Genomic DNA, 14,240 nt, shown 5'->3' with positions numbered 1-14,240 from the left:
CTCAGACTGAGTTGCACTGTGTCTGATTTCTTCCTAATGCCTTGTGTTGCAGGTACTGATGTCCAGCTGTTCACTTTGTAAGACGTGTGACTGTCTGGTGTATGATGAAGAGATCATGGCCGGCTGGACAGCTAACGACTCCAACCTCAACAGCACTTGTCCTTTCTGTGGCACAGCTTTCCTGCCTTTCCTCAATGTGGAAATCAAAGACCTGAGACCACAGAGCAGGTAAATCCTCCCTTTACACAGATGACCACATAATTTATTCTGTACTTTCATACAGTGTACAAACACACTAAATAAATGATTCACCATTTCCACTATTATACACTGAACTCTGTAGTAATATGAGGATTAATGTCATTGATATGCTCTATGTAGAAACACAACCAGGTTTCCTGGTTGTCTATTTTTATAGTGTCTTGTCAGCTGTCTGGCATTCTACTTTTTCACGCACACTCAGACACAGCTTTTATCCCTGTGGCCTCTTTAAACAGATCTACTCTGTGTCTCCCCTCAGGTCTTCCAAGGAAAGTAATCCTGTTACAGAGGAGGACATGTCTGCGTCACTCAGTCCTGAGGCCAAAATGTCTGGGGCAGACTGTGCAGCTCAGTCATCTGCAGCTCCCCCGCAGAAGCAGGAGGGCAGCGGTAGTGCCGGGCCTGCTACGATGTCTGCACCAACGTCAGCCTCTGCTCCGGTGACGGTGCCATACTTGAGCCCTCTGGTTCTGTGGAAAGAGCTGGAGAGCCTGCTGGTGAACGAGGGTGACCAGGCCATCTCCTCCCCGAGTGTTGTCGACCAGCACCCCATCGTCTTCTGGAACCTGGTGTGGTACTTCAGGAGGCTGGAGCTACCAAGTAACCTGCCGGCTCTTATCCTGGCCTCCCAGCACTGTAGCTATGGAGACCAGGTAAACATGCCAGTGTCTGTGTGTAACTGACCCATATACTTTGAAGCCATAACTTTATCAACACAATTTAAAGCTCCTATGTGTACAATTTTCACAGTCCTGACTCTGCTGACCCCTTGTGGTGACACATATACACATATATTTTCACCGTAATTGCCCCATTTTTCTAACAAAATAAACGTATGCCATTCAAGTGAAATGAAAGATGATAAAATACATACAATACAGAATAATGTAGTGATCTTCCATACTTTTTTGTCCCTGCAGACTCTTCTTTCATCCGAGGACAGTAAGCAGGTGCTTGTGAGGATTATGTGGGACAACCTAAAGTTACACCAAGACAAAGTTCAACCCTGTTATGTCCTGTGGAACACACATTGTAAGTTATTATAGAGTTTACTTTAATAGACTGTTGCAGATTACGTTTTCAAGGGTGAAATTACTTTCAGAAAAAATGTTCCGGCTGGTAACACTGGCAAGTTTGATCAAGGCTAAATATGTACATGTAAATTAGATAATGCATATGAAGTAACTAGGAAATCATGCATAATTCAGTTCAGGACTCCTATTAGTGATGCTGCCCTTATCAGTGCTATACTTTCAGAGTTGATTCTCAGTGATGGAAATGAATTAGCCTTTGATCGAGGTGACTTTTATCTCTCTTTTCTTTGCAGGTGCTAACTCCCTAGTTCGCTCTGGACTGTGTGAGGAAGGCCAGCTCTTCACGGTGGAGCTTCTGCAGGGTTTCGTGAGAAGCATTAAGAAGAGTGATGTCTATCAGCCCATGAGCCAGATCATCCAGCTCCTTGGGCCAGAGCTGGGTTTCAAAAGACAGAGGTGAGGAAATAAAGATTTTTGTCTAAAGTAATGTGGAGAAGATGTTATGAATAGAAAGTCTAATCATCACTCTTTTTTTTCTCCCAAAAAGGAGCCTGTACAGAGATTTATTGTTCCTCACTTTGGTGTCTTTGGGCAAGAACAACATTAATATCAGTGAGTACAAAAGCATGATATCCTGTTTTTAGCCGTGCTAGGAGCTCTGTGGACAGCAATGTTGGTCTAATCAGTCCACAACTTTGGTCCAGACTGAAATATCTCAACAGCTATTGGATTGATCATCATGAAATCTTGGACAGTTATTCCTGGTTGCCTGAGAATGTATCCTAAAGACTTTGGTGATGTTCTGACTTTTCCTCTAGCACCACCAGCAGGTCAAAGTTTTCACGTGTCCTATCTAAATATCCACAAGATAGATTGGCACAACATTCAGTAGAGACATTCATCTTGCCCTCAAGATGAATTGCAATAATTGATCCCTTACCTTTCCATCTACAGTAGCAGGTCAAAATTTTAATTTGTCCCAATACTTTATTTTATGACTAAACACCTAAAAACTAATGACATTCCCATCAGCCTCAACTGTACTTTCTGTTTAGCTCTAAGTAGCAAATGTTAGCATGTAAAGATGTTTAGTACAGCCTTAAAGAGCTGCTAGCGTTGCTAAAGACACTTATACAGAAGCAAATGGATTAAATACAATTCATGTCACCTAAGTTTTCTGATAAGGATACATCAAGTCCACATTTTTAACCAACCATTATCTCATTGCAGATGCATTTGACCGGGAGTACAAGTTGGCATATGATCGCCTCACCCCCAACCTGGTTAAACTGACACACAACTGTGACCGCCCCCCTGGAGCAGGGGTCATGGAGTGCAGGAGGACTTTTGGGGAGCCCAGTCTGTGAACTTCATCTCCTCTTCTGTCACATTATGTTTTTCCTTCAACCACGGTCACTGCTGCTGTTTGTTTGTTTTTTTGTTTTTTTTAACTGCTCTTCAGACTCAGGACCAGCTCACCTGACTGGAGCACAGAGCTCTTAAGCACAATTGGAAAAAGACACTTAATGTAAAGCGACTGCCATGAGTTTCTTGTACACTGTTAGAGCTGAGAGGCCTGGAGTGACAGGCCCTGTGCTTGTAAATATTTAGAAAATCCACTGTATTTTCAGTATATCAATAGTAACATGTTTGTACAGTTCTACAGTCTATTTTATGACTTTGTGTTGAAGCTGTGAGTAAGTATGTAAAAGTAAGTGTATGATCAAGTTGTCTGAATTTCTCAGTGGTCCCGGTGACCTTATTAAGACTGTTGTTGAGTGTGTTATAATAAGTACGTACTTTTAGACATTCATGTTTTTACAAAGCACTTTGACAAGATGAGCTCTTGACATTCATTCTCATTTATGTAACGCTGTGGCCCAGCAGCCTACGATTAAGTGACTTGTAATTGGGCAGCTACAGGACTTACTGTACTGTCTAACATTTCCATTACGTGCAGTTAACGAAAGCAAAGAAATTCCTCCTCATTTGCACCCTGTAAACCTGGCAGGGCTGTGCTCACATGCCTGAATACACTAAACTAGATCATAACATCAAAAATGATAAAACATTATTTCTGAATCAAGAAGGGAGAACTCAATGATCCACATGCATAACATTTATTCATTTATCATTTTTTATACCAAAAGAGCCCAAAAGGGAGTAAAACTTCTATGATGTATTTTCAATTTTTTAAGCAATACCTTTTTAAAAGTGTTAGTTTAGTGTGTTATTTGGGACCACCAAGGATAGATTTCCTTGAAAACAGTACAATCAAAGTAATTATAGACAAATAATAACTGAAAATAAAAAAAATCTGTTGATTTAATCAAAACCTTTTTTTTTTAAATAATTAAATTCATTTATTGACACAGTAATGGGTCTATAAAAATATACAATATTTGATTTAACATTTTGTAGACCTTCTTTTGGTTATAATAATAAAATGTACATTTTAACCACTTATAATAAATTTGATTGATAGAATACGTAGGATACATAAGTTGTTTTGTCAAATGTGTTAAGTTTGAACAACAGCTCTGACCTGCCCTAATTCAAAACCACTTCCCAAAAAATGAGTGTGATGGTTCACTGTGTTAATAATGTCCTTCACTTTAAACTGACAAACACCTGCCTGGACTCTGTTTGTAGTGCGATGCAGCTGCTCAGCTGATCACTGGACTTCACAATACGATGCTGGATCAGATACGGCTGTGTGCTTGGAATAAACACCAGTTTCACAGCATGTAAATTTGCATTTTAATCACCTTGTAAGTTGTAAACAGTGACAAAAAAACAAAACACTGATGACCAAAACATCATTTGATGTCTACATGTTGTTTACACTACTTGTCAATTTAAACTGTTTCTGAAGTATTATTTATCATTTGTAACACAGATACTAATTTGTATGAATTTTACATAAAAAAAAAAGAAATCAAATTTCTTCCCTCGCTGGATCTATAGTTTGCTTTCATTTATGAATAAACACATTTATTCTATGATTGTCACATTCATCATTTTCCAAAGTGAGTGCTATTGCTTTGCCTGACTTTTTTTTTATAAAAACTGTTGTGCATGAAAGAAGTAGTTCAAGCAAGCAAGTTTTCTATATCGAAAGTTAAAAAAAAACAGTCGTTGGCGCAGGTATATACTTACATATTGTACAAAATTCACATTTAGAAACTCATAAATTCGTCCAAATTGTGCACCTATCCTAGATTTCTAATTTCTGTAAACTCTGAAAAAAATGTCCCTTACTGCTATAACTGCACAATCTACATTATATTAGACAGTAGTTCTGCATCTCCACGTGTAATGGAAAAAATAATTTAAAAGCTGCCATCGTTACTAAAAGTGAGTATGTAACAAGTTCTAGAAAATGTAGTATGTGTATTGCTGCTGACAGACAAAAGTCACTGGCAGCAATGCAGAGCAACTACAGTAGCTTTCTGCGTGTGGTGATGGCTCCTGTCACACTCAGATGGAAACAGGGCAGATAATGAGACGGTCTTCCAGCATCACACTAAGCACCAGGAAGATAAAGTAGAGCAGGAACATGGTGGAGCCCAGGACCTTATTCATCTTCCATTTACAGGATGCAATGGAGATGATGACAAAGAGGAGCATGAGGAAAAGCAGCACAATGGCACAGAAGAGCCCATTGCTGCTGACGGCCACTGGAACAAATCCGTGGAAGGATGAGTACAGGAGCCATGGGACGGGCAGACTTTTAAGAGAGAGACATGGCAAGGTGCACAGAGCCAGAAGCATGAAGAAAGAGGGAGACAAAGAAATCCATTACCTGCATGTTCATCAGCATTTCATTTTCAGATGTAACACACGAGGCTATTGGAGCTCACCCCACGGTGATGTCGAAGATGTTACTTCCCACAGAGCTGGATACAGCCATGTCCCCTAGGCCTTTACGTGCCACAATCACACTAGTAATGAGGTCTGGGATGGACGTCCCTGCAGCCAGGATAGTCAGGCCCATAATCTCCTCAGAGATGCCGATGGTCTCACCCACCTACGAGGGCAAATCAGGGTTCATGACTGATTCAGGGCACAATCTTACTGTCACTTTCAAAACATTTTCACAACCTCAAGTAGATTTTAATGGAATTATAAAATCCTTTGATACCTGGATTTATGTGTACTCAGTTTCCAGTTTACAACAATCATTGTGGAAGCTGCTTTGTGTCTGTGCTTAACATTTCAAACCTCGAAATCTAACTAACCTGATGGGCCCACCACACCATGAGGTAGGAGAAGACAGCAATCCATATAATAGAGCCCAGGAAGGTGAACACAAAAAATTTTCTGGATTTCTGTTGAACAAAGAACATGACGTAAAAGACATCTGAGATATCACAGCTGATCTGAGATATGTGTCCGGGTCTTTACCTGGTTGCGAACATCAGGAACTGTGAGCCACAGAGGGAAGACTATGGGCAGCAGGAAGAGGTAGGTGGCTTGTTTACGTGGTGTGTCAGGCCACGCTAAAGACAGAGGCTCATCCTCGTTCTCCCCTCCTTCTTCCTCATCTTCATCCTCCTCCTCCTCATCTTCATCTTCACTGGACTCATCACTGGACTCATCGCTGTCATCTTCATCACTGCTAGAGTCGTCTGAGCATTCTGACCCATCCTCCCCTGCAGGCACATCGTCCTGGAGTGTTGAGGAAAGACATTACGTTGGACAAACATAGAGGAAAAAGACAGATAAAAGCAAAGACCAAACAGGGCTAAAGAGGCTGTTTGCCTAAAGTTTTGGCACATTGACTCTTACATAGACAGTTATCAAAGATTGACTTCTGGGCTGGTTGTAGAGTACCTTCTTGTCTTCTGTCTGCTCCTTCTTCTCTGTTTCTGGAGCTGGGGCAGCCTCTGGCTCTTTGGCTTGCTCATTTTTTCCCCCACCATCTGTGAAAGGAATTCAAATGCGTAATGTTTCTTACTCATTCAGCTATCTGTAAGACTTCAGGACTGGTCATATAAGGAAATGCAGTGTATGTGTTGTTAGGATGATAGATGAGGTCATTCTCATGGCAACTGGACTGTATATTGGATTTTTTACATGATCCTTTTTAGTATACTTTTTTAGTACTGTTTGTATGTTGTTTTTTATACAGTATATTGTACATGTGTGAAATTAAATATATTCCTTGTGTTTTATTTACACTTCCCTGTATACACTTCATATTTTACTACTGGTCATCCAGTTTGCTGCCTAGCAGCACCTGCTAAAGACAGATTTTTCCATTGGAGGCAATAAAGATTATGTTATCATTATTATTATTATTATGGTGGGCATGTACAGTATCAAAGACATATTCATCTTTCTATAGCCACTTTGTGAGCTATTCAGTTCATATTTTAAGTATATTTCCTGTATGGGAAGATAGAGCTTTGCAGCGTAGATGATGAGCAGTTTTCAGAGTCTATTCATGAGCAGAGTCTGAAAGCTTGATGAAAGGCATCTGATCAGTGGATGACCATCACATCCTTCCACGTTACCTTCACTTTTGTCTTGAGTTTTGCTCTCTGCCTTCCGTCTAGCCACATTATTCAGAGTCTCAGCCTTATCCTTAAATTTCCCTACGAACAAGCAAAAACAAACCTCAGAATGGTGTGATGAATTTCTCAGTCATGTGACTAAAATAGTTTCACAGAAATATGTGGAAAACAAATAATCAGTCACATCAATCATGAGTTAGCAAATGTGAAATACCAGCAGTGCAGCATCAAAAAGCAACAACAGCAGCACAATATTTCCTGAGGCAATGTTACGAAAGAAAGAATGAGCTCATCAAAGGAATAAGAGGCACAGCACAGCATAAGACAAGACAGGATCCTTCCTCTGCTCTCTAGTGCACACATGCATTCCAACAAAACTATTTTTCTAATGGACAGATAATGAAGAAAATAAAAACTCAGAATCCCCAAATATCAATGTTTTTTGATTAACAAAATAATCTTTGTGTCTTTCAGTTTGACAACAGATCATTAGGTGGGATGAGCAGGTCACAGATATTTATAATGTCGTTTTGACTCTTCTCCATGTGGCCAGTGGTCTCTAAGAGCTCATTTGACTGTATGGAGATACAAGGGCTACAAGCTGTGATCCAGATTTTATAGGCTCATTCAAAAGCTAATTATTGTGCTCCAGTAATGGAGTGGTTATTGAAGATGAATGAACCAGGAGGACACAGGTAAACAAATTGGGACATACTGTACTGTGTGGTCTTGCCTCAGGCAACCAGAGAACAGGAAAATATGAACATTTTAGTAATGATGATAATACAATACAATTCTAACCTTAAAAACCAGGAATATCAGAAAAACTAAGGGAGAGCTGTACAGGTCACATGATTAACCAGCCTGCACCACATCTTAGTTAACAGATTAGATTACTTCTCTGTTTTCTAACTGATTTAACAGGCATGGATCCACTTCTAGGAATGCTTTTGACGCAATAGAAATGATTTTTATACATATAATTATTTTGTGTTGAAGAACCCTTGTGTAGACTAAACCCATTATGTCTTTAGGATCTTTTATATATTTCACTGTGGGTGTGCAAATGGATTCCTCTATAGACTGAGGTAGGTATTTATCTGCTTAGTATCAATCTGGATTTAGTGCTGCCTTCATTTGGGACACTTTGCTAATCCATTTTACTATGAGAAGGACGTAATCCCCAGGCACTCATCATAACGGGCAGTTTTTAAGGCACACAATTATCAATCATTAGTGCTATTGTCGTGACACGAAGATACTCACCATCTCCTAAAGGGTCTAACGTGTGGATCATAAGTTGGAAGATGGTGTTTCTCATGGTGCTGTTGTGTAAAGAAGCTGAGCTTCCCCCTCGCTGGAGAGACGGCTTCAACTGGGGAAAGACATGGCTAGGGTCATGACAGCTACTCACAATAACAGACAGTGACACATCAGTGTGAAACAATTATGTCATAGTGGAGGTCAGGCTTGTTTTTTTTTTTCTTGACAGTGCATTTACATGTGTTAGCACTTGAAGGGATGGCTTATTAACATGATGTTATAGATGAAAGAGACTGTAAAAAGATAAGTAAGGTGTAAATTAACATAGAAAATGTTAGTACATGAACACTGTGAATGTGTGGGGTAAGAATGATGTTTTCTGTGTCTTTTATTGCAGTTGATTGGTTGGTTGACAGTTTGACTTTTACCTTTAACAGATTCTTGTCCTCTGGAGCAGGACGGGCAGTATCTTCATCGTCCCCATTTGTCTGTGTGCAACAATTCAATTTGATTTAATTATTCATTTGTAGAGATAAACCAAAGTTATTTCATTTTGGTGGACTTTGTATATTAGTCCCTATATAATGTACTATAATTCTATAGATTTCTATTTCACATTTAACATTGCTATTCGTTACATGTGAGTAAAATAGATGGAGCTGCATGGCATGTATAGGATTATAATTAAATTATTCTTCACTCCATCAAAACTAAATTAACAGTATGATGTGACTGTATGGTGTAAAAAAAGCATTTTAACAGATTAAATAATTACATTTGCTGTGTGGGAACCCAGCTCCAGCAGTATATCCAGCTCAACAAAAACCCTGAATGTGCACAAATAGCTTTACTTCGTGTAAATTAAGCCTCAGTCACACTTACCAGGGTTAAACACAATATACGTTGATGCTACAGTTTGTACAGAGCCGTAGCTCCACAAAGGATTAGTTTGCTGTTGCTGATCAGCTTTGGTTCCCTGAGGCCTTGGCAAGTGTGATTTCACTCTTTTGACATGATTTGCATATACTGTAACCCCACAGGTGGGAGCAGAGATGTCATGAGTGGTGAGTGATGTGACTTTCCATTTCAGTAATAAACCACACATGGTTGTGATGAGTATGAGAGATTAAGAAACAAAATCATGCATTAGTGAAAGGATTATTGTCACTTTTGAGAATATGCGTCTGTATTCTGGAGTGCTATATTATGTGACAGTATTGTTTCATGGTAACAACATTAAACACTTACAAAAATTGTGCCAGTAAATAGTTTTTGAAGTATCACAAAATCTACTTATTTTTAACTCCTCAAGAGGAACACATTTGTCTTCAATAACTGAACGTGTTGTTCTTTAAAGCTCTGTGGCTAAACTGTCCTATAGTCACTCTTTAGGTAACTCCTCAGTATCTCCCACACTAGAGAAAACTGTCGATGATATAAATACCCAGTTGAAGACATTAAACATTTGATTTTAGGACACAGTTATGTTTTGTCACAGGAGTGCTTACCTCTTCGGGTTCCTCCACAGTAATAATTTTGACAATGCTCTTGTGTTTGTAGATTTGGGTTTTGAAGGCCTGCTCTATTTGCACATTGAACTTCATGAAAATCACGTAGACAGTGTAACTGGTCACCAGCATGATGCTCTCCCACCACATTATGACATTATCCAAGAAGCAGACGATGAGTAATATGAGGTCAAGTATGTAGAAGGATACATCTCTGAAAAGTGGCCACCAGGTTAGATGAAGCACCTCCCGAGAAAACAAAGCACACATTCCAATCACAAACAAAATGTTGAAAACTGCTGACCCAACAATTGTGCCAATGCCCACATTGCTGTGGGCAATGAAGACCCCTATCAAGGAGGTGAAAAGCTCGGGGGCAGAACCCCCAGCAGCCATGAAAGTAGCTCCTGCCACATCGTCAGATATGTTCAACTTGTCTATGATTACCCCCAGCGCAGGAACAAAGAACTCATCACAAACAATTGCAAGTGAAACAAACATGTATATCATCCCAAAAACATGGAGGATCACCCAGCCTTGTCTGCGGTCTTCAATAGAAAAGATATCTACTGGGTATTCTCCCTTAACAGGTGGAGCTTGACCAGGAGAAGCTGGAGTAATGGTAGTTACAGGAGGAGCTGGAGTGGGTGTGGGTGTCTCCTGTGGAGGGTCAGGAGCCACATAGATGCAATGCACAACAGTCCGGTTTGTGGTTGGTGAAGATGGAGATTCAGTAGACGTGGCTGCTTTAAAATCTGAATTTGTATCCGAGTGATGCATCTCTGGTGTTGTTTGATCTGTTGGCTCTAATTCATGTACTGCAGTGGGAGGTTCCTCCAGCCCCTGAGTCTCTACTGGAGCCTCCTCAACCCCCTCGGTTGAACCCTCTCCAAAATCCTCTCCAATCTGAGGCATTGGCAAAGGCTCATACAGTCTGGCACTGATGGTCAGCTGGTAGAGGGTACAGAGGAAAACCCCGGAGAGGAGAAACAAAACGCGGCTCAGCTGCAGTCGCTTCCTTCTTGTGCAATACATTTTCCTCCAAAGCAGTGATGCTACTGGTTATGGTGAATTAAGCTGCATAAATGGGCAGCCGTGAAGGGCAAGTCCAGCTCTCTCCCCAGCAGACCATGGGGTGACAGAATCCAAAACTTGAGTGGCGTGATACATGTCACATCCTTGACTGCTTGGAAAACCCCACCTATTGTAAATGAAAGGAAGTATTACAGATAAAATTACATTTAGATAGTAGGTAGCACACCTGTGATGTACATTTGAAAGCACTTAAACTACTCAGACAGTGTACTTAATATATAATTATCTGCCATAGCATTATTGATAAGCCCATTTAGAATCTGTTATGTCTACTGTCTTTGCATGTCGATGGTTTCTGAGAAACAGAATAAACTGAATGCCAGAAAACACAAACACAACACATAAATGACTGAGAAACAATAGGCTAATTTCCACATCATTTACAAAAAGAACAACAACATAAAATATGCTTAAATGTAGCCTTACCACAAACGGATCAAATCCTGCAAAAACAGGGATGCAAAAAATCTCCAAAAGCAGATCACCACAGCTGGTACAGTGGTCCAAATAAAAGTCCAAACTGTTGCCAATGGCCAATGGGTTATGTAGGACGCAGGACAAGTCTTCACAATGGATCAGCATAATACCTAATACCTGAGGTCTGCTAAGAGGATTATGTGCATTGTCTCACTCTCACTTCATCACGAGCCTACATTGGTAATATTTAATTTAATGTAAAGTAAGTGGCGCTTTTGCCTAAATACTATCATATAAAATCATTTTATGTAGTCTGACTGACTGACACTTTACAAATACAATGAAATAGCCTTTCCAAATTTGAACTGGGATGACTAACTTTGATATTTAAACTCTAGTCTAATATTAATAATGTGCATAAGCCAATAGCATTATTGTTGACATTATGGTGTAACCCGCTCATTTCTTTATAGCACAAGTATGTCAAATTTCCTATGTTTAGCATGTATCTCATAGGAACTATTTATTCTTAGGTACAATGCTGCCACCCGGACGGATGATAAGGTGCACATTAGATATGGCAATAAAACCTTTGAATGGCACGCAGACAATTAAGACACTTTCACACCTGTAGGAAAAATGATACATGGTTGCATTTTAGTTCTGGTCCGGTTTCTGTTCACACTGACTTCTTACGAACGAACCAAGAGGAGTGAACATGAAGTTATACAGACTGACAGGTAACTCGTTGATTGGACAGTTTAGCGATTGTCATCCTGCATCATCAATGCATCATCAGGACACACGTGGGGAAATCAAATTCCGGTGACTGAGAAGTTTATGCAGCACTTTGATGCTTCTGATGTGTATTTGTATGTGGTGTCACAAAGAGCTCACGAAAAACTGATTATGAGCATTATTAGTATTATTTGACTGCAAATCGACCGCATGTTATGAGTTACAGGTAAGAACGCTGCCAATTGAACCCTGGTGCGAATCAAAAAACCGAACCGAGACCGCTTGAAAAGCTGGGTCTCCGGTGCGGTTCATTTGTGGTGTGAAAGCAAACGAACCAACCACAGATTTTATGATAGCAGATATGGGATTTTAGCATTATTTCAAAATCAAAAAATCAAAAAAAGCATTACTACAAAATCCATCTGCTGTTCATAAAATCTGTGCAGGAAGCGATCTTATAATTGCATAAGTCATGTAAGTTAGATATTCATGCATATATATGTATGCAAATCATTTGGTAACCATGGTAACATGTATGCACGTCAGCTCGGGTATTTTCCCTGATTAATAGGTCAAAAGCTGTTAAAACTGCTGTCCTTATATCCTCCGTGTACTCCGTGTCAGTTCATTAAGTCCATTAAAATTGTATAACAGCGATCCCACAGTAATAAACCCTGAATCATTACTGTACGACGCCTTCTTTTCCTCCTGTTAGTCATTACTCATGACATGCGGTCGATTTGCAGTCAAATAATACTAATAATGTTTATAATCAGTTATTTCTTCATGAGCTCTTTGTGACAGCAAAAAACATAAATATACATCAGAAGCATTAAAGTACTGCAGAAGCTTCTCAGTCACCGGAATTTGATTTCCCCACGTGGGTCCTGATGATGCATTGATGATGCAGGATGACAATCGCCAAAGCTGTCCAATCAACGAGTTACCTGTCAGTCTGTATAACTTCATGTTAACTCCTCTTGGTTCGTTTGTAAGAAGTCAGTGTGAACAGGAACCGGACCAGAACTAAAATGCAACCATGTATCATTTTTCCTCTTGGTCTGGACCAAATGAACCAAACTACAGGTGTGAAATCACCCTTAGATTTACTTGACAACACACTGTCATTGGTTTTCTATTTGTATGGAGAATCAGTTACAGACATGAAGTTTAACCCGTTAAATCCCACTCAGCTGTTCACCTCATCTATGAAGGGTACGACTGCACCTCGAGATTTCAGTGGGACAACTCTGACAGTGTTTTCCATCCCGGCCCCGTCCTCTGACCCTTGAGTGTGTTCATCATCTGCACCATGAGGCTCAGACTTCTGGGAATGTTGTTATTGATCTGAGCCAAGAAAGCCCGCCCCGTCCTCATTGATGCCATCTCCATTTCAAGCAGGACGATGTTGTTGTCCTGGTTGATCTCTACCCCGCCCAGCAGGAACTGCTTGGAGGAGAGGAGGGAAGGGGAGATCTATCACTTACTCTGCAAGTAAAATTAAGCAAGATGTGTTGTCTATCTGCACCAAGACTTCAGTTAAATCTAAAATTAAGAAAGTACTTCAAACATCAAGTTTGCATCAGACACCGAGGAGGCAGTTTTTTGAGAAGTTGGATCAAAGCCTGCAGCTGCATCTAAAGTAGAAAATACTATTTAGCTGTTTACTTTATTGAAATAAGTAACTGCAGGTAAAGTCACTTCCTCCGTGCACTAAAACTGAACACCTGTTTTGCTATTTTAAATGTGTACTACACAATGCATGCAGGATCATTATGTAACAACATTCACAATTTCTGTCCTCATCACAGCTCTGTTAGCACATCTTTAGTTTCAACTTACCCTGCAGAACTCGCTGAAAACAGAGCCACAAAATGATGTGCAGCCAGATTTTAAGTTTTAATTTTATTTGCATTCTTCTCTTTATTATTGCTGACAGATATCACTGCATCCTTCCCACCTCTGCGCTCCCACTTTTGTGAATCCAGGCAAAAACAACTCAGACTGAATACCGTGCATTTTTCCACCTTGGAAAAAAGGACCAAAAGCCAGTTGGCTGTAATGCAGAGGAAGAGGGCAATAATTTTGAATATTGGTTCTTCATATTCACAGCATTCAGACCTTTGAGTAAGCACAACTTTATAGAGTTTGCAGAGGTTCTAGAGGTTGAACTAATCTCAGTAAACATATATCAAGTAAATAAGTCCATTAAGAAAGACGTTGTAGGGCATTTTTGCCCTTCGTAGATTTGGTCTTTCTTCCATTTGTCCATTTGGGGCTGAACATTTAAGTATTTGCAACTATGAAAATAATAATAATAATAAAAATCAAATGATTTATCAGAAAATCTAAGTTTTTGTCTTTCATAAATACTCCAGGTCTATAATTCATTTGCACAGATTTCA

General features: G+C 39.8%; 2 protein-coding genes across 3 annotated transcripts in view; one reads left to right on the top strand and one right to left on the bottom strand.

The window, feature by feature from the left end:
• The window catches only part of dennd4a (DENN/MADD domain containing 4A), a 23,723-nt gene extending 19,426 nt beyond the window's left edge, over positions 1-4,297 (top strand). For both annotated transcript variants that reach the window (XM_044357810.1, XM_044357809.1), the window contains 6 exons: positions 53-228; positions 521-914; positions 1,182-1,293; positions 1,589-1,751; positions 1,843-1,907; positions 2,526-4,297. In XM_044357810.1, the coding sequence (XP_044213745.1) occupies positions 53-228; positions 521-914; positions 1,182-1,293; positions 1,589-1,751; positions 1,843-1,907; positions 2,526-2,662 (1,047 nt within the window). In that variant the 3' untranslated portion in view covers positions 2,663-4,297. The remainder of the gene's footprint in view (positions 1-52; positions 229-520; positions 915-1,181; positions 1,294-1,588; positions 1,752-1,842; positions 1,908-2,525) is intronic.
• slc24a1 (solute carrier family 24 member 1) lies at positions 4,044-14,240 on the bottom strand. The gene is made up of 10 exons (XM_044357811.1): positions 11,107-14,240; positions 9,586-10,786; positions 8,506-8,565; positions 8,081-8,189; positions 6,815-6,895; positions 6,132-6,220; positions 5,703-5,966; positions 5,537-5,626; positions 5,159-5,325; positions 4,044-5,025 (listed from the first exon to the last, which is right to left on the bottom strand). Exons 2-10 carry the CDS (start codon positions 10,618-10,620, stop codon positions 4,776-4,778), a joined length of 2,145 nt encoding a protein of 714 aa, XP_044213746.1. The 5' UTR covers positions 10,621-10,786; positions 11,107-14,240; the 3' UTR covers positions 4,044-4,775.

Source organism: Thunnus albacares, chromosome 7 (genome assembly GCF_914725855.1).
Source record: "Thunnus albacares chromosome 7, fThuAlb1.1, whole genome shotgun sequence".
NCBI lineage: Eukaryota > Metazoa > Chordata > Actinopteri > Scombriformes > Scombridae > Thunnus > Thunnus albacares.
This window is presented reverse-complemented; position numbering and strand designations above follow the sequence as displayed.